The following is a 25,756-nucleotide window of genomic DNA, read 5'->3' as shown; positions in this document are numbered from 1 at the left end:
TTACCTAACCCTCTTCTTTCCCCAAGGTGTCCTTCCTCTCCCTCTATTTCCAATGTCACTGCCTTCGTGCAGGCCCTCGTCAGCTATGATTACCCAACTACTGCAAAAACCTGTTCTCTCTTAGCACTTAGTAGTCTTTTTTGCTTTTAGACTGTCAACAGAGCAATCTAATTAAAAGTTCTTTCCACAAATTTTCATAACCTACATAAGTAGTGTTTTGCAAATGTTAGCAATGCCACTCACTAAATTGTGCATTTAAAAATAGCAATTTTAATGTCATACAGGCATACCTGCGAGATACTGCATGTCTAATTCAGCAATAAAGCCAGTATCACAATAAAGCCAGTCACACAAATTTTGTTGTTTTCCCAGTACATATAAATGTTGTTTACACTATACTAGATAGTCTATTAAAAGTATGCAATAGCATTATGCCTAAAAATGGTACACAACTAAATTTAAAGTACTTTATTGCTAAAAAATGCTAACCATCATCTGAGCCTTCAGCAAGTCATAATCTTTTTTTTCTGGTAGAGGGTCTCAACTTTATTTTGCCAAAAAAAGTGCAATGTCAGCAAAGTGCAATAAAATGTGGTATGCTTACTTCCATATATACCACAATTAACAAGAAACTGAAATTGTAGTGTGGTCCAGAATCACCCCAAAGGCATAAAACACTGACCATGGAGCCCCGAGTTTCTGATTCAGTAGGCTTGTGGTAGGTCCAAGATTGTATTTCAAACAAGTTGCCAAGGGAATGCTGACGCTTCTGGTCTAAGGGCCACCACTTCCCTCACACTCAGAGAAACTTCCCTACGAGATCGAGCCTTAGCACAGCACAAAGGCATGCAGTGCTAACCGATCTTCTCCCTCTCTTTCTCTTAAAATTTCAAGCTCCTGCAACATGCGTGTAGTTGTGCTCATCCTTGAAGTGATCTATTATACCGACATCTGTCACCAAAAGCTAAGCCAGGTTAAGACAGTGTGCTAAGTATTTATACACCAAGAAGGACTAGCACAGTGCCTGGCTTATACTAGACATTCAGTAAAAACAGAATACCCACTTCCCTAACTGGCACCCAGAAAAACATCTGTTTATTATTAAAAGCTGAGCCTGAGATTTACTTTTTTATGAAACCTTTTCTGATTCTTGCAAGGTAAAAATTACCACTCTTTTCTTTGTGCTTCCCACTAAGCATTACAATTGTATCGAAGTATTTGTAATACTTTACATTTACTTATTTACATGTCTATTCCCTCCATCAGACTGCAAGTACTCTCAGCATTTCTAATGCTCAACCTGGAACCCAGCACGTGGCAGGCACTGAATAAATGTTTGCTGAATGATTACATAAATGCATGATCAGAACTGCTTGAGCTCTTTTCCAACTAATTCAGTCTCTTAAGTCTTAGAAATTTAAAGTTGGAAGTGACTTTACAAATCATACGAATTGTTTATAAATAAATTGAGGCTTTCAGAGATTAAGAAATCTGCTCAGGCCTTGCTGGTGTGCTCAGTGATTAGTGTCTACCCGTGCACCCAAGGGTTGAGGGTTTGACTCCCAGTGAAGGGCACATACGTGGGTTGTAGGTTCAACCTCGGTCCTGGTGCATACAGGAGACAACCAATCGATGTATCTCTCTCACATAGATGTCCCGCCCCTCTCTCTCTCCCTCCCTCCCTCCCTCCCTCCCCCTCTCCCTAACCAGCTAGGGTTTTATATTTTTTTTCATTGAATTTATTAGGGTGACACTGGTTAATAAAATTATATAGGTTTCAGGTGTACAATTCTATAACACAACATTTGTATAGTGTATCATGTAATGGCTTTTTAAAAAACTGGCATATTGGTAAAACTATCTGAATCATGTACAGTAAGAATTCATAAGTAACCTTATGTGTGAGTTATTATTCTAAGGCAATCAGATACTAATCATCTTACAATCAAGTCTGGGCATATATACCCAACCCTCAAATACAACAAAGATCCTTCCAGCAGAGTTGATAAACGAGTAATTTAATTACCAGCAGTATGCTTTCTTGGTGTCGTCCGAATAGAGTATTCAAAGTCAGGTATTGCTCTGCTACTCAAGTGAAGGTGGTAGTTTCTTGCTTCATCCAATAAATCTCTACATTTTAGGTTTTGCTTGACAATTTGTTCTTTTGCCACAACACCCATAAGGAAATCAACTGGCAACAGCGGCAAACGAACCTAAGAGCACGAATAGTTATGGATATAAGATTTAAGTTGTAACTGGATGGCTCACTCTCCCTTTTCACTGAAGCACATTACCCCTTTAAAACTCATTTATGTCACGAAGACTTAAAGTACAATGGGCCTCGTTCTAAAGCAACTTCCAGTAGCAGTCTACGCTAACAAAAGCAGATTATATGCTAGATGTTATCATCCCCTTTTAAGTACAGATTTAAGTAGACTAATAATATTCACTCAATAATATTCAAATTTCTCCCAAAATGGTACTGTCATAATGAGAAGGCCCCTTTGCTGCTGAAGAAAAGGCACAATCAAAGCAAAACTGCTGTGCTTGGTTATTTTGTCTTAAAGCTAAGACTGAACACACAAACATTCGGATCTGAAACAAATAGGTGTTTTCTTCAAATCAATGACCTTAGGATTACATACTAACTCAAGGAAGCATCCCCTCTTTTTGGAGAGGCATTCACTTTTCCCCTCTTACAAGAAGAATTGATTTTCCAGTGGAATAAAAGCATTATTCAACCAGGCAATACAATTTTGAGTTTAAAGCATGCATTCACACACACACACACACACACACACACACACACACACACACACACACAAAGATATAGCTGCAAGATAATGAAACTTTTTATTTTTCTTGACAAACTTATCTTCAAAGTAATTGTAACGCCTATTTATTTATCTTCCTAAGTAACCCCTGTTGACAATAAAAATAAATGACTAAAATAGAGAAACATTTCTGAGATTTAGAAAGTAAAACTGTGGAGAAGGAAAAAAATGGGGAAGTATTATCTCGTAGCTCTTTCCAGAACAAATCTTTATGCAGAGACTATTTCTAAATCAAAAGTAACAAATTCAGATTTACTGTTAGACAGTATAATAGGGAAGTTAAGAGTCAAAGCCATTTTCACACTGTTTTACATCAAGTGATAGTTTACATCTTTCATGACAAATGAAACCTGTTGATCTGCTTCCACAGCGCTCATTTCTATACACAATCTTATTTCAGTCCCTACCTGGGCAAGCGTTTCATCCAGCCACTTGGAATGATGCTGAGTATTGGCAAGGAGCCACTTGATGGCTGCGTTGTAGACCTGTTTTTCATTCTCAATATGCAGATCGCTGGAGGACAAAAGCTTATGGAGATGCTGGGGTGACACGCTTACAAAGTCTTCACACTCCACCACTTCGGTGAAGTGCTCACAGGCATACTGGTCCGCCATTTCCATTAAGTCTATTCGATTGTGACTTTCCGCAAAGGCTCTTACCGCCAGGCAATTGGAGGGGTGAAAATGTAACTTCATGTATTCACAGCAAGCTCTCGCCACCAGTTCCACCTGCAGAATGCAGGCTGCATATAAGAGAGGCTGGACGTTGTCAACAGTCAGGGTGAGCCGTGAAGAATAGACAAACTTGACCAGGTCTTCTATTGCATCGCCATCAAAGTCTCTAATCTCAATCACTGTCTGCTTGGCTTCAGCCATTTCGGAGAGAAACATGGCTCTGAAGTAGGGAATAACGCAAGCCAAAACCAGTTTGTGACAAGAGATTAACTTGGAGCCAACCTGTTCCAAACAAACAAAACGGGTCTCAGTTGAGTAACACAGCTGGTTTTAGATCAGCATCAAGCTCATGCTACAGCGGGGACAATAACACCAGACAAATTTAGTGCATTTGTTTTAACAATGTAATGCTTTGGTCACTTTCTTTCTTTTTTCTTTGAGTTTGCATTTTATTATTTATTTGTTTGTTTGTTTGTTTGTTTGTTTGTTTATAACTATGTGCACGGATTCATGCACATTGAAAGGAAATTAATATTAGAAGGTGGCCAGTAGGGTGGGACTGGGTGAGAATGGCTGGACACACCCTGGAGCCAAGCTCCCACAGTCCCTCCCGGGCCAGCCGGCTGCACCTGGGGTGACGCTGTGACTTGAAGGGCATCTGCGGAGTGAGCAGAGTGCCTCAGGCAGGTGGGTGCCTTAGCCAGGCCTGCGGGGAAAAGGCTGAATCCAGATCTCTGACCTCCCGAGGGGTCCCGGAGTGCCAGAGGGCACTCTGCAAAGTTGCTGTTTGGTCTAATTAGCATATTAGCTCTTTATTATATAGGATATATCAATTATTTACTGTTGAAAGTTTTACATATCTCTCCTTTTTCCCCCCAACACAAATGCAAGTGTGCAGTAAACCAGATTCGGGCCAACAGTGCCCCAGCAACAACATAACCCACGGCCGAAGGCGGAATCGTGCAGCCCGCAAGAAATCGGGGTCCCTCCTCTCTGGTTTCAGGGTGCGTCATGTTGCCACCAAGTCACTGCAACTCGGCAGCTCCTGCGTTGAGTGTCTGCCTCCTGGTGGTCAGTGTGTGTCATAGCTACTGGTTGAACAGGCAGAGGGACACTTAGCATATTAGCCTTTAATAAATATACTAGAGGCCCAATGCATGAAATTCATGCAAAGGGCTTGGCTCTTACAGCCTTAGCCACCTCAGCCAGCCCCTGCAGCCCTGGCTTCATCTGGAAGGTCATCTAGATAGTTGTTCTGCTGTTTGGCTAATTAGCATATTAGCTCTTTATTATATTGGATATATAGATTATTTATTGTTGAAAGTTTTACATATCTCTCCTTTTTCTCCCATTGACCTTTCCCCGTGGTCACTTAACTTTTAATCTAGGCCAATTTCTTAAAATCAGGTAATTTTCTTTTTCCAAATTAGCCACTTATCTTTTATATATGTATCTATGTATATATAATGCATATACAGTAAACAATGAAAAATAACACTGTATAAGTTTAAAATATAATGACTTGATATATGTATTATGAAATGATTGTCACATAATTACATTCTTTCTTCCCTTATAAGTTTGAAGACCTTAGCAACTTTTAAATATATATATTATTAACTAAAGTCATCAAGTCAGGCACCATTTTAAGTACTTTTCATATATTAACTGACTTAGTTGATTATATACTATTATTATACACAATTTATCAGTGAGGAAATTGAAGCACAGAGTAAATAAATCAGTATTTAGTAGTATGACTTAACTTTATGAATTATTAATGTAATTCATAATTACATTAATTTTATATAAAAGTAATAAAAACTCTGAAATCTTACCACATTAATTATTTAAAGATTAGATTGCTTGCAATAGTTTGCCATTACAAATGACATAGTAATGAACTTTGCTGTAATTTAATCTTTGTCCATCTTCCCTATTATTTCCTGCAGATAAATTCTAGAAATACTGCTTCAAAGAATAAGTATGAAATTTGGATACATTCTGCTAAATTATCCATTTTTAAATCTACCTACAATAGTTGTATTTCTTCTACGAACTTTTTTCTATGACGTTTTTCTTATTCATTTGTAAGAACTCATACATTTAGTGTTAATCATTTGTTTTATATATACTTAAACTTTCATCTTTTATAGTGTACTTGTAAATTTTATTCCCTTCATATATTTTTATATAATTAAATCAATCTTTTCTTTATGATTTCTGCCTTTAGTACTATGCTTGAAATGGGAATCCTTCTAATATTCTGTAACATTTACTTCATGTCATTTTTTTTCTAGTACCTTTTTTGTTTTACACTACAACTTTTATTTCTATCTGAAAATTTTGGGTACTGAGTAGACAGATAGCTTCTTTTTAACCTAGTAGCTATCCAAATTTCCCAGCACTTTATATTGAATAGTCAATGAGTACAATTAATAGAATAGTAGTGTTTAAGCAATTTTTCTGTTTTTATGTAGTAGCTGTTTATGTAATATATTATTTGGGAATTAATTTTTAAGTAATAAAATCTAAAGAAAAAGGTCTGAGGAGTTTTGCTTATAAATGCTCCTCACCCAACTTTTTTCATTGATTTAGAGGAAAAATGAATAACACATATTTCAATGAACAGATTACCATTTCTGGCACATATGCTATATTTAATTTTTAAAAAGAATTCATTAGAATTCAAGTAGGATTTAGATTCTATTGAAACTCAAGTTGAATCCTACACTAAAGCAGAAAGCTTGGCATGTTTTTAAATTCACTTCAACCCTAAAATGAAATACAAAATCTGATGTCAAACATTTTCAGAATAGCCTTAAAATATCCCCATTTAAAAAATTACCTGTACATGTCACCACTGATACTTGGATTTTAGGCAAATATCTATAAATCTCACATGATATCTGCTCAATTAAACAACTTGCCAACATTCTCTTATATAATATTACTATACTATAATTTCTGTGTTCTGTAAGTTCTATGATTCCCAGATAAACAGTGTTTTAACACTGCTTTTTCACACAAGCTATACAAATCAATGGCCCATAAGTTATTTTCATGTTTTTATAATAAGGTTCTGTCTCTCTGTTTTAATTTTAAACTTCAATTCAAATAAACAAAAACATGGATATTTAATGCACATACACACAAAATCATACTCCTATGTACCCCTTAAAATATAATAAATATCCATCTTATCTTTAAAAAGAACTTTGAGTAATATGCATGAAATAGGAACATAAAAAATTTGTCTTTTTATTCATTAATTCTCCTTTGACACTATATTCTTTCATTATATTCTTGAAAGTTTATTTCTATATTTTTCTTCTCTGGTACATAAAAAAACATTTAATCACAAATTTAGAATTAAAAGAAATCAAAGCCTATAGATTACATATTTAAAATTGGGTGAAAAATACATAATCTAAAAAAAAATATAGACATAACTATACAATTTTAAATTATATAAGTACATACCACATTCTGTGTCTTTGATACTAGTCAAATTTCTAATTTATATTCGTTTTTATCAGATCAGTGAACATATAAATAATTCAAGATGCTCAGGGGGAAAAACATGCCAAGCTTACAGTTTGGTGAAATATGTAAAATATCAACATTAAAAAAATGTTCCCTGCCCTAGCTGGTTGCTCAGTGGTTAGAAGGTTGGCCCTCAGACCAAAGCGTGGAGGGTTCGATTATTGGTTAAAGGATGTTCCTTGGTTGTGGGTTGTATCCCAGACCCAGTCAGGGCGTGTGGGAGCTTCCCCCCTCCCTTCTACTCTGTCTGAAAACCAACAGGAAAAAACTGTGTGATTAAAAAGTAATAATAAGTAGAATTATGGGTAAGCAACTATTGCACAAAGGAAATTGTTGGGAAAAAACAATAAAATAAAATGTTCTCTTATTTTAAAAAAAAATCAATACCAAGTAATTTCCCGTATATTAGCCAATAGGGATCAGAAAACAATGAAACAAAGGCTTTTAGATTGAGAAAGCACTTTACTTTTTAAAAAAATCTTTTTAATTGATTTTTTTAGAGAGAGAAGGGAGAAAGAGAAGGAGAAAGAGAGGGAGAGGGAGAGGGAGAGGGAGAGGGAGAGGGAGAGGGAGAGGGAGAGGGAGAGGGAGAGAGAGAGAGAGAAAACATCAATCAGCTGCCTCCTGCACACCCTTCACTGGGAATCGAGCCCACAAACTAGACATATGCCCTGACTGGGAATCAAACCTGTGACCTCTTGGTTCAAGGGTCAATGCTCAACCACTGAGGCACACCAGCTGGGCAAGCACTTCATTTTCAACACAGGGAGAAACAGGGAAAGTCAAGCATCCTTAACTTTAATTGCTGATTCAACATATAAGTCCAACCAGAAAAACTAAGTAGAACTCTGAAAACATAAATGATCTTTTGGTGAATTATGAAGTAAAATGAATGAAAAAATGATATAAAAATAACATTAACTAAACAAAGAACATAAAAAATTCCAGTCTGGCTCAGTGGCTAGACAGTGTTGATCTGCGGACTGAGAGGTCCCAGGTTAGATGCCAGTCAAAAGCATGTGCCTTGGTTGCAGGCACATCCCCAGTAGGAGATGTGTAGGAGGCAGCTGATCGATGTTTCTAACTCTCCATCCCTCTCTCTTCCTCTCTGTAAAAAAATCAATAAAATATATATTTTTAAAAACCCAGTACTATCAAATCTGACTTGTAAAATGTATCTATTTTACATAAGGAAGTCACTTATTTTTCAACTTTTTCTCTCTCCTCCTCCATTCTAAATAATAAAAGCATAGTATGCAAATTGTCCCCTCACCTGGGTTTGCCTGGGAATTCGACCAGGGACCAGGACGGGAAAAGTAGGGGGGGTCCAATCAGCAGTGGCAGCAGGTGGCCAGGGAAAGGGATGGAGGCCCTGGTTGGCAGCCGGCAGCCACTAGGGACCCTACCAGTGCATGAATTTCATGCAATAGGCCTCCAGTCTGTCTATATAAAACCCTACTGCAAATTGATTGAATGGCTGAAGGACCAGTTGCCATGACACACACTGGCCACCAGGAGGCAGACATTCAATGCAGGAGCTGCCCCCAACCCGCAGGCCCTGACCGGTAGCAGTGGCAGGGGGCGGGGCCAGCGAGTAGGTGGCACCAGGCCAGCCAAGGCAGGTGGGAGAAGGAGCTCCCAATCATCCTGATCACTGGCCAGACCTACGGACTCTACCTGTGCACGAATTCCATGCACTGGGCCTCTACAATATAATTTACTCACAAGTAAACAAATACTGTTAACTTTCTGGTATATTCTTCCTTCTAACTATTTGTTATTTTAGAATTCCAGAGCTCTCACAAGTTGAACTAAGGAACAATGACTATCAACATTGAAAATTAGTATGAGAATTTGACCTTTTGCTAATCTCTCTTTATTTATCCTCCATTATGTTCCTTCCCCTTCAATCAAAAGGATTGAGACTAAAATCATTCTGATTATAACAATAAGTACAGCACCAAAAATTTGCTGATATGGTTATAGAAACCATTGTTTTTTCATAATACTCTAAAGAGGACAGAGAAAAGAGAGAAAAAAAAATACAGTCTGACCTTTAGTGTGACATCACAGAGTTCTCCATTTTCATAAAACCGAAGAAGAGACCCATGAAAATCTTTCCAAGCTTCCTGTGCCTCAAAGATGAAGGAGTCGTCGCCATCGCCATCACCGATGGAGGATCTGGTCTTTGCTTGCTGGTGCTGCTGCCTTTTCCCCTTTGTGAAGTGATTCCGAGGGTATTTTGTATTCATAGAATCTGAAGCCATTTGCAACACTCTTCTTTTAATAGAGCCGTCTTCTCAAACATCCCATTTATTCTCTCGTTAATGATAGGGCAAAAGTGGAAGGTAGATGCGGCCCACTAAACTTCAGACATTTTCAAAACCCACTCAATGCCATTGTCCAATTTGCTGACACTGAAAAATAAAACACACGTAGAAACAAACAAAAAAATCAATAATAATTCTAGTTTACCAATATTATATATATAAAAAGACTGTATAAATCAAATAAGAAAAAGTAACTTTGGAGCTCTTATGCTAAATGTCACATAAAGTACCTCAGCAAAATAAAGGTGACCCTTGAACAATGTTGTGGATTTTCTGTTAAGATTGTTTATATACCAATATTGTTCAAAGGAAGGATTCAAACCACCATGCCTGGGTTGTGGGCTTGATCCCCAGTAGGGGGCGTGCAGGAAATAGGTGATCAACGATTCTCTCTCATCACTGTTGTTTCTGTCTCTCCCTCTCTCTTCCTCTCTCTAAAGTCAATAAAAAATATATATTTTTTAAAAATCTAATTTGAAAATTCTGGGAAGAAGGTGAAATAGAAATATTAGACACACCTGGGGAAAGGCTGAAAAAGAACTGAGAGCACCTGAAGGTTACACCTGAGAGTGATCTTCAGCATAGATAACATGAAGAGAGAGAGAGAGAGAGAGAGAGAGAGAGAGAGAGAGAGAGAGAGAGAGAGAGAGAACGAACAATGACAAAATACATTGAAAGTATTTTCGACTCACAGTTGGAAATGCATGGTTAGGAAACCGCGGTTGAGAATGAGAAAATACTTGTTGTTGTTGTTTTGATATATTTTTATTGATTTCAGAGAGGAAGGGAGAGAAAGTGATAGAAGCATCAGTGATGAGAGAGAATTGTTGATTAGCTGCCTCCTGCCTGCCACCCTTCCCCAAATGGGGATCAAGCCCACAACCCAGGCATGTGCCCTTAGAATCGAACCATGACCCTCCTGGTTCATAGGATGACGCTCAACCACTGTACCACATAGGTTGGGTGAGAAAATACTGTTTTGATTGAATCCACAGATGTTAAACCCATGGATACAAAGGACTGACTACAAAAATTTGTATATAAATGGACCAACATAGATTAAAACCATGTTTTGAAGTATAAACTGTATTTTGTATCAGTGAAAAAACTCCTTTAAAATCTAATTTGAATCCTAGCTGGTTTAGCACAGTAAACTGAGCATCATCCTGTGGACTAAGAGGTCCCGGGTTCGATTCCAGTCAAGGAAGTAAGTGATCAATGATTCTCTCTCATCACTGTTGTTTCTGTCTCTCCCTCTCTCTTCCTCTCTCTAAAATCAATAAAAAAAAATATTTTTAAAAAAATCTAATTTGAAAATTCTGGGAAGAAGGTGAAATAGAAAGCATCAGGAATTTGTCTTCCCACCTAGACAACAATTGCAGTGGCAGAATCCTCTGGTGTAACTATTTTGGAACTCAAGTGTTGAAGGCTGACAACGTTCAAGAGAAGACTTGGATGGTAAATCATGGTTAATGTTGGTCAATTTCAGCTCTTCCTACAGTAGCAACTTTCTACCCACCCCCTCAGTCACATGCAGGCATCCGTGCATGTGTTCCAGGAGCAGCAGCTTGCACATAATTTGCAGGAGCCATGTGGGCAAAAGGACCCTGTCCTCCAAACACCAGGAGTCTCTGCTTTGATTGCCGAGTGCTGTTTCTGCTCACAGAGATGCAAAGAGTGGAAAGACATTTTTGCTGCAACTCCTTCTACTATTGCAAGCCTTTCTCTCTCGGCTGGAGTAACTTCCAGGGGATTTGAAAGGCTGGTGTTCTTTCCCCCCTATATTTTATACTTTTTCTCCTTTAGAGAGCAAGACATGAATGACTAAGATGTTAAAAAAAAAAAACAAAAACAAAAAACACCTGCATATACAAGGAATATTAGACACATGCCTGGAAAGGCTCAAAAAGAACTGAGAGCACATGAAGGTTACATCTGAGGGTGATCTTCAGCATAGATAACTTATAATAAAGAGTGGGAGAAGAGAGAGAGGGGAGAGAGGAGAGAAAGAGGAGGGAGAACAATGACAAAAACTGGCAATCCTATAAAAAAAAGGAAGAATCTGATTTTCAGACGTATCATATTATTAGATTTAAATGTTCAGTGTTCAAACACAATAAAACACAAGGCATACATAGAAACAGATATGTATGGTCCATGAAGGGGAAAAATAAATAAAAAGAAACTGCCTCTGAAAAAGAACTAGAATGACATTTATACTACACAAATAACTTAAGACACTATTTTACTGATATTTGAAGAACCAAAGAAAGATGTAGTGAAAGTCATGTGTATGAACAAAACAGAACTATCAATTAAAACGGGGGGTTGGGGGGTGGGGAGAGAAAACCTAAAAAGGACTCAGTCTGACACTATCCACTGAGGCAAACCGGCTGGGGCCTCAGACTATTTTTATAGAGATCAAATCTACAGAGATCAAAATAGTTCTGTTACTTTATTTTATAAATCCCAAGTATTGATTTAGAACCTTGAACTTTGAAAAGCATTTACATTTCAAATGAAAAAAAAAACTGACCAATACAAAAGGGGAAAAGGAAAAACAAACAAACAAAAAAAAAACAGATCTGAGAAAAAAAGGCATTACTCTGGTTAGATTCATTCATAAGCTTGTGTAACATCACTTGATCCACCTCATACTCTTCAGACCTTGTGACTGTTACTGGAAACTGACCCAGAAACAGAAGCTGGCTTCACATTATAAAGCCTATGGCCCAGCAATCTAACACTCACAAGGAAAACAGGGCAGTACTTCAACCTCTTATTACAAAGATACACTCAAGCTTAGCGCTCCAACCTACTTCTGAAATTCCCCAAATGCAAATGAGATTAACTTTTAAATGTTATAATGAATTCAAATTATCAATTGTAGTCTAATTTAAGATTATAAGATGGTGGTAAATTCCATATTCTTTTCTAACCAGCAATACTGAAAGTCAAAATGATCAAGTAGGATTTGTTAGAACTTTCTACTCTGTTCCATATAAAGAAAAAATATTATACAACACACATAGCTATGTAAATATCATCTAGTTTGGGAGATAAGATAGTTTTCCTTAGCATTTGGGGTCTTGTTGACAAAAGAAAACATGTCCAACTTTTATTTATTTTAAATATATTTTATTGAATTTTTACAAAGAGGAAGGAAGAGGGATAGAGAGCTAGAAACGTTGATGAGAGAGAATCATCGACCAGCTGCCTCCTGCACACCCCCCACCGGGGATGGGCCCGCAACCAATGTACATGGCCTTGACTGGAATCGAACCCGGGACCTTTCAGTCCGCAGGCCAATGCTCCATCCACTGAGCCAAACCGGTTTCAGCACATGTCCAACTTTTAGAACAAACGAACCAAATTATCTTTTGGCATTTCAAAATAACATTCTGAACATGCTGGACTGTATTAGGGTGTCGTTCTCTGCCATGCATCCTATTGCCCATCATGGCGGGGAAGGCAGGAGTGGACAGTATCTGCCTAATGATCACGGATGAATCACTGGTGTGTCATCCTCAGCTCTAAGAAGTAGCACTATGATTCAGGAGACTGGCCAGCACACCATATCATATTTATATCATAAATATCAACCTGTGATAGAAAATAGGTACTCACAGTGCTTCAAAAATTACCTGTTCGCTTTCTTTTCTCAGAAAACTAATGGTAAAAATAATCTGCAAAATATCTAGTAAAAACAAACAAACAAAAGCCCTGCCTAAATAACTGCATCTAATGGTTCCTAGAACCTCTAGAGGGAGGATGGTCATACTAATAAACCCTCTTTGAGCATGCTGAAAGCTGTGAGTCTTCTCCCCAGAAATGTGCTCTACAGGCATACACAGAGCCTATACTCCGAAGGTTAGAAGACCACTTATGGGCGTACCCATAGGTCAGGTTAAGAACCAGCAAGATGACATTATAATTCTGCACAGCAATGTGTTGTCATGCTACAAAAAAAAAAAAAAAATTATAACTCGCCACTTTGTAAAAGAAAATGGGTCACTTTTTAACTTATTAATCTCTCCATAGGTTCTAGCTATCAAGGATATTGGTTGAAGTTCGCTTTCTAACTATTAGAACTTGCGTAGAAAATAGTTAAGTGTAGTTCCCCCTCCCTATATTGTTCTCACCCATTCAGTCCTATAAATAGAACTATTATATCCCTAAACAACTTGGAAAAGATGTGATATTGTGTGTTGGAGAATGGGTGTGGCCTATGGCAGAGCCTTGGCCATAGAGACAGTGGCAGAAATATCCTCCAATGTGCTTACTGGGAACAGGGGACCCAGCCCACCAGACTAGGAAATGTGTGGCTCACCGGGTCTGGGTTTGAAGACTGAGAGGCGTGTGTGGGTGTAGGTAACTGCTGTGGTTGGAAGCAGTAAAAAGGTTTCAGAGATATTAACTTTCAAATGCTGGAGATTTTTATCTGGAAAGACTGCTGGGAGAAGTGATCTTGCCATCTCACTAAAGGTATGAAATTACTTTTTTAAAAATTTCTTCTTTAAAATGTTCAATTACAGCAGAGGTCAGCAAAACTTTTATCAGAAGAGCCAAACAAATAAATACCTTAGGCTGTCGGGGTGTTTCTTCAAAGCAACTTAACGTTAGTGTTTATACAAATCAGCCCGAAACAATATGTAAATAAATTAGCATAACTGTGTTCCAATAAATTATTTATGAACACAGAAAACAAACACACACACCAAAACAAACAAACAAACAAACAAAAAAAAAAACCCAGCAAGATGAAGTGGAAATTTTCCCAAGGTCCCTTTGACCTTCTTCGATAGTGTTACCTCTGACTCACAGGAGTTATGCATAACTAGATAATGAACTCTCTTGTGTAACCAGCCCTTAGAAAAAAAAAAAGTTTTAACGGTATTTACATAACCTGTATTCACCTAAAATAAACTATACTAGCATCATTTGAAAAAACAGCATGTGACTAATGCTATCAATGAATATTATATTGCTTCCTGTTTATGAAACTATTTCACATATTATAAACATTTTTACCCCCCTTTTACAGCTAAAAAACAGATTCAGAAAATAACTCACCATGGTCGCACAGCCAACAAGGATAGTCTCTTTAGTTCTTAATGTACAAAAATAAGTAATTGTCACCCTATCTGGCTTGGCTCAGTAGATAGAGCGTCAGCCTGAGGACCAAAGGGTCCCAAGTTTGATTCCAGTCAAGGGCATGTACCTTGGTTGCAGGCTCCTCCATGTGCTTGTGCAGGAGACAACCAATTGATATGTTTCTCTCACATCGACATTTCTTTGTCTTTCCCTCTCTCTTCCACTCTCTCTAAAAATCAATGGAAAATTATCCTCAGGTGAAGATAAAAAAAAATTGTTGAAAATTCAAATACAAGAAACTAAAGTTTAAGCATCCAATTTTTTAAAACAGAAAAGCTATGTGAAATTCATTTTTAGGATGTTTAAAATATTCTCTTTAATCTTCTAAAAATAACACCCATTTCAATTCTCTACAACTCTTAAAAGGTCTGTTTTTAAGAGATTTGTTTTTAAAGAGTCATTTACCTAAACCCACGGGTAGAATGTACACCACCAAGAATGAACTGTAATGTTAGCTCTGGACTTTGAATGATAACAATGTGTCAATGTAGGGTCATCAGTTGTCATAAATGTACCATTCCAGCGTGGGGATTTTGATAGCTGGGGAGATTGTGCATATGTGGGACAGGGCGGAAGGCACATGGGGACAGAATGTATATGAGAGAGGAGAATCCAAGATGGCTGCTCGGGTAGGCACCTAGCCGCAGCCGCACGCAACAATTTCAATAAAATACAACTAAAATATAAAATGGACATTACCCAGAACTACAGGAAAGTCAACTGACTGGAAATTCTACAACGAGAAGCAAGGAGAAAACCAGAAGGAAGCGCGGAGGAGCTGTAAAAGCCCAAGGTACGGAGACACGCGGCGCGCGCGTGGAGAGGACGGAGCCGGAGAGGAGGGAGGCCGAGTGCCTGGCTGGCGTTCCCTAGCGGGAAGGAGATAAACACTCGGACTGTGCTGGGCCCCCAACTGCTCTGAACCCCCGTTCTAGGCCAGACCCCGGGGACCCAGGCTCATCCAGAGGGAGCTGGGCTGTAAGGCGGTACTCGGGGAAGCAGCGAAAGGAGGTCCCAGAGGCGCGCACACAGCGCGCAGAGAAGGGCCGGCCGGCTGTGCTGTAGGACTGCCCTGGCGGGAAGGAGACAGGCTCCAGACTGCTCTGAACGCCACCTCCAACTCCACTTCCAACTGAACTGAACCCCAGTTTCGGGCCCATTGCGGGAGAGCTTACACTGTTTGGTAGCAGGCGAAAATCGAGGGCACCTTTCTCTCAGAGGCGCTTGCAACAAGTACTGAAGGACCCTGAGTCTCAGGAGTCGCATAGGGCGGGGCTGACGGAAGCCAAGGCTGTAGGCTCCACCCTGAAACTCCGCCCCCATCAGGAAAGCTGCCTGCGAAAATGCCTAAACCAAATAGATCACAAACGAAAGAAATGGAGGACAAAAAGCGACTGGATATAGAGTTCAAAACCACACTTATAGGGTTTTTCAAGAGACTCCTAGAAAAGGCCGATAAAATAAATGAGACCTATGAGGATATGAAAAGGGATCAACAAGAAATGCTAAGGGATCAACAAGAAATAAAGAATACATTGTCTGAAATAAAAAATATTCTACAGAGTCCTAAAAACAGAATAGAAGATCGCAAGAATCAAGTCAAAGATTTGGAACATAAAGAGCCAGAAGACACTCCTCTGCAGAAGCTAGAAGGCAAGAGAATCCAGAAAATTGAAGATAATGTAAGAAACCTCTGGGACAACTTCAAACGATCCAACATCAGAATCATGGGGGTCCCAGAAGATGAGAGAGAGCAAGATATCGAAAACATACTGAAAGAAATAGTGACAGAAAACTTCCCCCACCTGGGGAAAGAATTGGACTTACAAGTCCAGGAAGCACACAGAACTCCAAATAAGAGGAATCCAAAGAGGACCACACCAAGACAAATCATAATTAAGATTCCAAGAGCAAAGGACAAAGAGAGAATATTAAAAGCAGCAAGAGCTAAGCAGGTGGTTACCTATAAAGGAGCACCTATACGATTGTCAGCTGATTTCTCAACAGAAACCATGCAGGCCAGACGGGAATGGCAAGAAATATTCAAGGTGATGAATAGCAAGAACCTTCAGCCAAAAATACTCTACCCAGCAAAGCTATCACTCAGAATTGAAGGTCAGATAAAGAGCTTCACTAATAAAAAAAAGCTAAAGGAGTTCATCACCACCAAACCAGAATTATATGAATTGCTGAAGGGGGTTCTTTCAGAAGAGAAAGTAAATAAAGATAAAAATTATGAACAACAAATACGTAACTATCAACAAGTGAATCTAAAAACCAAGGAAATTAAAAAAAAAATCTGATGAACAATATTAACTGTTGAATATAGTAGAATCAGAGGTATGGAAGGGGAGTGAACTGATGATTCTTGGGGAAAAGGGAAGAGGGGAATGTGGGAAGAGACTGAACATAAACTGTGCACCTATGGATGAGGACAATGGGGAGTGGGGAAAGGGCAGAGGGTGGGGTGGGAAGGGGGGGGGAAAGGAACACTTGTAATAATATGAACAATAAAAATTTATTTAAAAAATAAAAAAATAAAAAATAATAAAAAAAAAAAGAATGTATATGAGAAATCTCAATTTTACTATGAACCTAAAACTGCTCTCAATATAAACTCTATTTTGAAAAGGGAATAGGGTGTCAAATTTTACCTACCTTACTTTCTTCTTAACAACGAGAAATGATGTGTGTTTGTTTGTTTTTTAATTACACTCACTGAATTTACAGAACATGCAATTATTACAGACTATAATATCATCTTAAAAGACAATAATAGTAATCTTATCCAATACTAAAGAATAAGTAGCTTTAGATGTTAATATGGTAATTACCAGAAAGGGGAGTGACCAGGAGCGGACTAGCCTGTAGTGTGCGGGTTCTTGACTCTGTGCAGGAAAGATTTCACAACACAAGTCCAGATGATTTTGAGAGTGTGTTTATTAAAGCTGGGGACAGTGAAATAAGGAAGGGCTTGGGATAAAGAAGCGACAGGAGAGCCTAGACAGGTCTACTTTGGCTCACTGGAAGTCAGAGAAAAGGGGGCCTTGGAGACGGGTTCAAGGGATTAGCCTGGGAGAGCTGCCCAGGTGCAGGTCCTGTGGAGTTCTTTAGACTTTAGGAGATGCTTATCTGTGGGGGAAACAGAGGGGGAAGAAGAGGTGAATGGGGAAGGGAAAGGTACAGGTATGCTCTTCTGGGGAAAAGAGATAGTATCCTGGGGACCTTCATTTTGAGGGCTTTTTTTATTTCTATTTTTATTTTTTTAATATATTTTATTTATTTTTTTTACAAAGAAGAAGAGAGAGGGATAGAGAATCAGAAACATCGATGAGAGAGAATTATCGATCAGCTGCCTCATGCACACCCCCTGCTGGGGATGTGCCCGCAACCAAGGTACATGCCCCTGACCAGAATCGAACCTGGGACCTTTCAGTCCTCAGGCCGACGCTCTATCCACTGAGCCAAACCGGTTTGGGCCATTTTGAGGGCTTTTAAAGGATGGACATTTTGGGGCGGTCTACGGGAGAATCTCAATAAAATACTCATCAGTTTTATGCTGATGTACCAAAATGAAATTTATTCCTATAACTTCATCTGTCCTTGGGTGTGGCTGGCACAAATGGTACTTACTGGATTTCTCCTGGATTAAGAGTAATTTAAGCTACTTATACTCCAATTGGGGAGAAGTGTAAACCATTTACTCTTTTTTTTTTTTTTTTAAGAGTGTTCTCTTTTTAAAATATATTTTTATTGATTTCAGAGAGGAAGGGAGAGAGAGAAAAACATCAATGATGAGAGAGAATCGTTGATCAGATGCCTCCTGCATACCCCTTACTGGGAATCAAGTCCACAATCCTGGCATATGCCCTTGACGGTAATTGAACCTGGGACTGTTCAGTCTGCAGGCCGATGCTCTATCCACTGAGCCAAATTGGCTAGGGCTAAACCATTTATTCTTAAGTGTCCCTTGTTTTGGAATACAGGATTTCAAAATTTACTAGATGGCTGTGAACTGGTTGGCTATTTAACCAGCTGTCTCAGTTTTCCTATTCTGCTTGTCCTGGCTTACTGCCTATCTCAGAGCTAAATGTAATAGTAATTTCAGGTACAGTATCCTAAAATTTCTTTTTATATTTATACTAGAGACCCAGTGCATGAAAATGCATGCACTGGATGGGGAGGTCCCTCAGCTCAGCCTGCTCCCTCTCTCAGTTCAGGAGCCCTCAGGGGCAGGAGGCAACCCAGCAATCAGGGGAAGGTGATGCTCCATAACACCTCTGCTGCTGCCACTGCCGGCAGCACAAGCCTCGGCCAACCCTGGTTACCTGTGCCTTGGGCAGCTGCCACCCGAGGCTTGTCTGTGCCTCAGGCCAGCCCTGGGTGGCTGGGCACCCAGCATCCTAGGCTTGTCTGTGCCTTGGGCCAGCCCTGGGAGGCTGGGGGGCTAAGGGATCAGGGGACTCCAGAGGCAGGCGTGGGGAGCTGCCAAACCTGCCTGGGGGTGGGCCCGGCCATGTCCCACGCCTGCCACCCCAGCAGGACTGAGGGGACTGGGCACCACCATCTTGTGGCTGTGGGTGCTGCCATCTTTGAGGGCGTGACAGTCAATTAGCATATCCCCTCCATATTGGTGGTGGGCACCACCATCTTTTGTGAGGGTGTGACGGTCAATCAGCATATTCCCTCTTTATTAGATAGGATTACTATTACTTGGTATCTTAAAGGCAATCTATAAAGTGACTAAAAGTTTGAAGTGGGTCATGGGTTGACTGAACTAATATGGATGGCTGTAAAAAGAGTTAAAGCAACAGCCAATAAAAACCCCACTGCCAAGCAAAGGTCCTCTGCTCACCCGTCCACCCTCCGGCAGGGTGAAGACATGAGGGAGATGGGGGAAGAGGACTTCTTCGCAGAGTGAGGATGAAGAACACCAAGAGCTGAACAATTATCAACTTATAAGGAGAAAAGTGTGGATGGAAGGAAAAAGAGACAGGGAGGGCACCACATACTAAACCTGATGAGCTCGGTGAAGTTACAAACTCAGAGGCAGACCATTACCTCATAGTTCAGTCTGAAATGAACACTTTCTAACAAAGAGCAGTCACGGTGGGTAGCCATGTTCCACAGTGGCATTTTTCACTCCCAAAGGTCATTTTCACCGTAACTGTGCCTGTCATCTTTTTGCACCTAAAATAGCATATGTGATAACTTGCCTTTGGAATATATATATTTTTAAAAATTCCTTTTTTTCTGGATCCCTCAAAGCACAACCACCTCTCCAGAGCAGAGACCACAAATCCCTTCATCATTATTATCATCATGTTAATCGTTAACTGTTCACTTTCCTATACCCACCTGCATAAAAGAAGTATGTGTCTATTTTGTTCACTTTTTACCCACTTCCAGAGAGGCCTCCCACTCCCCTCCCCCCTCACTAATCTAACACCAATGAATTTCACGGAACCCCTGTATATCTTCCCCTTTGACTCTGATGAGTAAAATAAGTGGTATGACTGCCATTTTCTGGAGCATTTTCTCAATCCATTGAGATTTTTGCTTCCAGGTAACTGTCATCAAGTTGGCTTAATGAAACTCATAAAAATTCCCTACAGACCTGAATGTTTCTTATGTTAACAAAAGCAATACAAAAAAGAAAAGAAAAGAAAAGAAAAGGTGCAACCAGCTGATAAAATATTTCTCAGCCCAATTTTTTTCAAAATCCTTTTCCCAAAGATTTCTTCCAAAGTGGTGACACTGGTCACCACTGAAGCTTTGCCTCCCTAAAGCTGCCTTTCGGGGATGTTGATTTTAAGTTGTTTATTAAGAAACAAGACTCGGAATCTTTGACCCTGCCCCTTTTTCTGCCCAACACATTCAGACAGAGCAATCTGCTTCAGGAAGGTTACCTTAAAATGTTGCCTTAACCTAAATTGAATCATGCATTTTTATTTTATTTATTTATTTATTTATTTATTTATTTATTTATTTATTTATTTATTTATTTATTTATTTATTGCAGACGCCTGTTGGCTAGATACACCCCCCCCCCCCCACACACACACAATGTGGCACTGCTTCTGAGTTGCCTAGCGAGAATTTTCCTGCCCTGTACGTTGTGTATGCCCTGCTCTCTCTCCAGCCACCTGTAAGCAGCCCATTCCCCGCCCCCCTCTTTCCCCTTTGTCCAAAATGTCTCACATACCCAATGCCGCCCCACTACTGTCTTTGGGATGTCCGCGCTCATGTGAATCCCTCAAGCACCTATACGAAAAACTTTGATTTTTTTTTTTTCTCCTTTCACGTCTTTGGTTCATTTAGTAAGGAGCCCGGCGCAGAATAACTTAAAAGGTGGGAGAACAGAATTACTATATGTCAGCCCCCGCACGGGCACAGGGAAAAGGGCTAGAGGTGGGTATGCTGTTGAAACAGATGAAAAAAGGAGGAAAGTTCAATTTTCTACAAAAAAAAAAAAAAAAAATCACCTGCTCCAACCCTGCCTTGTGGGAGAATATAGAAAAAGCTTTGCAAACCCAGGCGCCTGGGTTTGCAGGCTAGAACGCTCCCACCGTGTAGCCGCGCCAGCCTCCCGCTCAGCCTCCCCCAGCCCGCCCCCCGCTCAGCCCCCGGCTCCCCCGCTCGGCCCCCGGCCCAGCCCCCGCGGAACCCCGCACGAGGGTCACTAAGCCCGGGACCCAGAGGAGAGGCGAGCGCTGGAGGCATCGCCGCGGGCACACATCGCCGCGGTGCCCGGTGTCTCACCGGGGGTGCCAGGCCCCCGCGGGCGGTGCACCTGTTGCGGGCGGAAGCCCCCGCTACAGGCACCGAGGACGCGCCGCGGGCCGCCCCCGCCATCCCAGACCCGCCAGCCCGGGACCAGGCAGCCCGCGAGCCCTCGGACCGCAGCCACTGAGCCCCCCGCCGCCCGCGAGCCCCCGGACCGCAGCGCCGGGAGGCAGCCCCCCGCTCCGCCCCCGCCGCGGCTCCCGGGGCGCCCGGCGCCCGCCCGACCCCTCGGCAGCGCTGCCCTGGTCCCCCGGACCCACAGGCACCTGCCCGGCTCTCCGCCCCCGAAAGCCCGGCTGGAGCGCGCCGGGGGCGGCCGGCCACCCCGACACCGACCGCGCACAGGCGGGGGCTCCCCTCGCTCCTCCGGCCGAAGAGGACGCCAGGGAGCGAGCGGCTTCCCGGGCCCGAAGCCTCCGGCGGCGGAGTTGGGTGAAGGCTCCAGCCCGGCGCCCGATGCCGAAGCCGATGCCCAAGCCCGGGCGGCGTTAGGGCTCTCAGCTGGGGCGGGAGGGCTCGGCAAGGGCGCGGGGAGCGCGGGGAGCGCGCGCCCAGGTACCTCGGTCCTCGCTCTGCCCTCCGTCCGCTTCCTTCTGGCCTCGCCGAGGCCGCAGCCGCGCCACCGGGTCCCGCAGCCGCGAGGCTCCAGCCCCAACAGCCAGCCCGACGCGCGCCCCCGCGCCGGAGCCCGGCTCCTCCGCCTCAGCCCCGGAGCGGGCGGGGGCGGGGCGAGGAGGGCGCCCCGGGCGGCGCGCGGCACTCTGGGAAGTGTGGTTCCAGGGGTCCTCCCCCGTGCGCCCTGGATCCCGGGTCCGGGCAGCCCCGCTGGCTCCCGGGCCGCGGGGGATCTCTAGGGACTGGCAGGGTTGCCTTGCCCTGATGTGGCAGGCCGGGGCCTAGCCAAGTCCTCAGAGCACATTGTTGGATGGGATATACGCAAATACCTTGGAGTGGTTAGGTTTCTTCCTTTCTTTTTTTTTTTTTTTTTTTTTTTTTTTTTTTTTTTTTTACATGTGTCCATTTATTGACTGCTAGAATACAACCTGAGAATACATGACATGCATTTTGGGAGAGAAATTAACCAAATCTGAAACAAAGCCATTCCAAAAGCCCTCTGAGAGTGAGTACAGATGAGATCTGGGGATGACTCAGTCAGCTAACAGCTGTTAGTTAAGATTTTATGTGCAAATTCTTTGGGAACTTATTCTTAGTTATTTAGGAAATACCGGGAAAGAGGGAAGACCAGTCTGCCTTTAATTTAAATTAATAATACTAGGAAGGATGCTGTTCACTGAAGCATTGAAAAAAAATTTTTGCTCTTCCAATTAAGACAGTTCCATTTTTACAAGTTCTTCCATATCAATCTGCATACCTCAGAATTACAAGCAGCTACACGGATTTAGAAAAGATTAATGATACAAGAGGCTATTCATTTGATTCCAGCATCTACTGTTAAATTGTACTCTGTTCTAATACTAGCAAATTTTTACATGATAGTGTCAATCTTCCCAAGATGTTTAACCAATTGATACAATAAAATGATACAAATTAAAGAATTTCAGTTATAATTAAAAGGACAGAAAGTTTAAGTAATTGGAATGTCTTAGACCACAATTAAAACTTATTTAATAATATATGTGGTATTTATGTGCAAAGATTATAACCTATAATTACATAAAATGCTGAAATATATTCATAATAGCAGAGTTACATGCCACGTATTTCTCCCAAATTTTGTAATGGATCTTTTTTCTTAAAATGGAAACATCAATGTTATTTTAGGTTCCAGTGTTTTGGATTGCTTTCTGTGGTAGCAGGAATAGAACACAGAAAAACAAAAAAACAAAAGGAGAAAACAGAACCAGACACATCCCCATAGGGTAAAAAAGGGAAGATCTTGGCTTTTTGTTCTTTTGGACGAGGCAGTCTGTTGCTCTCAGGAACCGTGTGCTGGCCTTCGTGCTGCAGGAGGCACCGGTTATGGCTTGCAGCGCTGGACAAAGCGAGGGTATAAGCACACGTCTCGGATGTGATACCTGTTCAGAATCCAGGTCAAGAATCGTTCCAAGCCCAAGCCATAGCCTCCATGAGGACAGGTGCCATATTTTCTCTGATCTGTGTACCAGTAATAAGGTGTTGGGTCAATTCCTTCCCTTTTATAACCTGCCAGCATTTCTTCACTATCCCAGATACGCATGGAGCCTCCCACGATCTCGCCAACATTGGGCATTAACACGTCGACAGATTCGGTGAGGCGGGAATCCTCAGGACAGCGCTGCATATAGAAGGACTTGATCTCCACAGGAAATCGACACAGCAAGATGGGCTCATTAATGGTGTCCGTCATCAGTCTCTCAGGAGCTTCTGGGATATCCTCTCCAAATTCATAGAAAGTTCCATCTTCTTTCTTTATATTGTGTTCTTTGAGCCACACAATAGCATCTGAATAGTTCATCCGTTTGAAAGGCCTTTTGGGGGGCTTGAAGTTCGGGTTGAGGTCATACACTATGCTTGCTGCGGGTGATTTCAAGACTCTATCTACCACGTCACAAACCAAGTCCTCCAACCGATTCAGGAGCTCCTCAAAGGTCAGGAAAGGACACTCTGCCTCCACGTGAGTGTATTCAGCCAGGTGCCTTCTTGTTCTGGATTGTTCTGCCCTGTATGACTGTGCAATACAAAAAACATCTCCCAGAGCTGGAATGCAGGTCTCCAGGTACAACTGAGAGGACTGAGTCAGAAATGCCTCTTCTCCAAAATAGTCAAGCTTGAAGAGTGTAGCACCACCTTCTACTTGAGTTTGCACTAATGTTGGAGGAGTAACTTCACAGTACCCCCTATCAAAGAAGTGATCTCTAAAGCACCTGGTGACCATGGAGCGTGCTTTCAGGATTTTGGACATGTTTTCTCCTCGGATCATCATGTGTCTGTTGTTGAGCTGGACATCAACGTCAGACTCTTCGTTGATCAAGTTATCAGCTCCTCCAGCAGGGGCCAAGCCGATCAGTTCCCAGAAGTCACAACTCAGCTCATGGCCCCCAGGAGCCTGCTTGCCCTTTGGAGTAAGATTCAGCATTCCGTACACTGCAACACTACTCTCAGTGGACAAGACTACTCCATTGTAACACTGGCACAAATCATCTGACAAGACACACTGAAGATACCCTGTACCATCCCGCAACACCAGAAACATTAAGTTCTTTCCTTGCCTCCGCAGCCTGTGGACCCAGCCAAACACTTTAACTCTTTGGCCTCTATATTCTTCTAATGCATGAATCTTCACACATTTCGGCTCTGGAAGACTTGGATCGTTTTCAATGGTAATCTTCTTTGCTTCTTCCAGGTTCTTTTCTCTTCTCAAATTGTCTTCTGCCTCTTTCTTTTCCCGGGATTCACTCTTCATTTGTTCCCTATGCCACATTTTCCTAATGTTCTTCATCTGTGATTTAGAAATAACATCCCACCGCTCATTTTCTTTTTGTGAATCTACGTAAATGGTAGGAAATGGTTCTTTTCCCACTGTCATCAAAGCCTTTAGGCCGGTTTTAAAAGGTTTCTCCTTGGTTCCATCGCCTGTCGCATCATTTCCCTCTCGATCCGAGACGTATAGCTCTGCTAGCACCATCCCTGCGGTCGCCCGGGTCACCTCCAAGGACATCAGCTCCCCACACGCCGCCGCCTGGTCACCGCAACGTGCACCGGCGGCTTCCTCGACTCCTACGTTGCATCATATCAGGTTTCTTCCTTTCAATGTCCATGCAAAATGTGGTTTATTTTTACATCCACCAAGTTTCCTCAGGCGCATGGTGTGCTTAGGGTTTATGCCTTTCAGAAACAAATCAAATACACACGCAAAGAAAGGGGGAAAAAAAGGCTTCTATTTTTTACTCCTCTATCATTGCTCTACATGCTCCACAAAGGATATGCCAAGCAACTCATGTTTATAAATATCCCAGGTTATAAACTTAAGGAAGCAGTGTATTGACCTAAGCATCCTCTGCTACAAACTGGAAAGTAAAAGGGATATTGAAGTACATGAACTCTTCAATAAAGTCAATGGTGTGTGGGAGGGTAGAGATGAAGAGAAAGCAAAGAAAAAATTTTACAAGACCTGTGTCTTTTGTTAAAGCAACCTCCAGCTTCTACAGCCCTAGGACCTCAATCGACAATTGCATTTTAAGTCTTTACCCTTAATCTACCTAATAAAAGAGTAACATGCTAATTGACTGTACATTCACGACACCCACCCACCAATCAGGAGGGAGTATGTAAATTAACCCAACAAAGATGGTGGGTTAACTTGCATTCATGAGTGAGGAGTGGCTTCCCCACCACCCCAGAGCCAGAGCTAAGGCGGTGCCAGCAGCCAAGCAAAGGAAGGCCCATTCTTGCATGAATCTTCATGCTTTGGGCCCCTAGTCCTGGAATAAAA

The 25,756-nt window shown here is 41.6% G+C and overlaps 2 protein-coding genes across 3 annotated transcripts in view; both read right to left on the bottom strand.

Moving 5' to 3' along the window:
* The window catches only part of KLHL8 (kelch like family member 8), a 37,358-nt gene extending 15,301 nt beyond the window's left edge, over positions 1-22,057 (bottom strand). Inside the window, exons 1-4 of one of the 2 annotated variants that reach the window (XM_084882112.1) lie at positions 21,884-22,057; positions 9,109-9,471; positions 3,242-3,790; positions 2,027-2,213 (exon numbers count right to left, since the gene is read on the bottom strand). In XM_084882112.1, coding sequence (XP_084738238.1) covers positions 2,027-2,213; positions 3,242-3,790; positions 9,109-9,321 — 949 coding nt within the window. In that variant the 5' untranslated portion in view covers positions 9,322-9,471; positions 21,884-22,057. Of the gene's footprint in view, positions 1-2,026; positions 2,214-3,241; positions 3,791-9,108; positions 9,472-20,743; positions 21,083-21,883 lie in introns of those variants that run through there. The other variant, XM_084882113.1, reaches the window with a different exon arrangement.
* A 263-nt stretch (positions 22,058-22,320) lies between these two features.
* On the bottom strand, positions 22,321-25,056 carry LOC311622461 (asparagine--tRNA ligase, cytoplasmic). Its single transcript, XM_084883673.1, has one exon. The coding sequence runs from the start codon at positions 24,980-24,982 to the stop codon at positions 23,303-23,305; it is 1,680 nt and encodes a 559-aa protein (XP_084739799.1). The 5' UTR covers positions 24,983-25,056; the 3' UTR covers positions 22,321-23,302.
* Positions 25,057-25,756: the final 700 nt, after the last annotated feature.

Source organism: Pipistrellus hanaki (assembly GCF_964339955.1).
Source record: "Pipistrellus hanaki genome assembly, chromosome: 1".
Lineage (NCBI taxonomy): Eukaryota > Metazoa > Chordata > Mammalia > Chiroptera > Vespertilionidae > Pipistrellus > Pipistrellus hanaki.
This window is presented reverse-complemented; position numbering and strand designations above follow the sequence as displayed.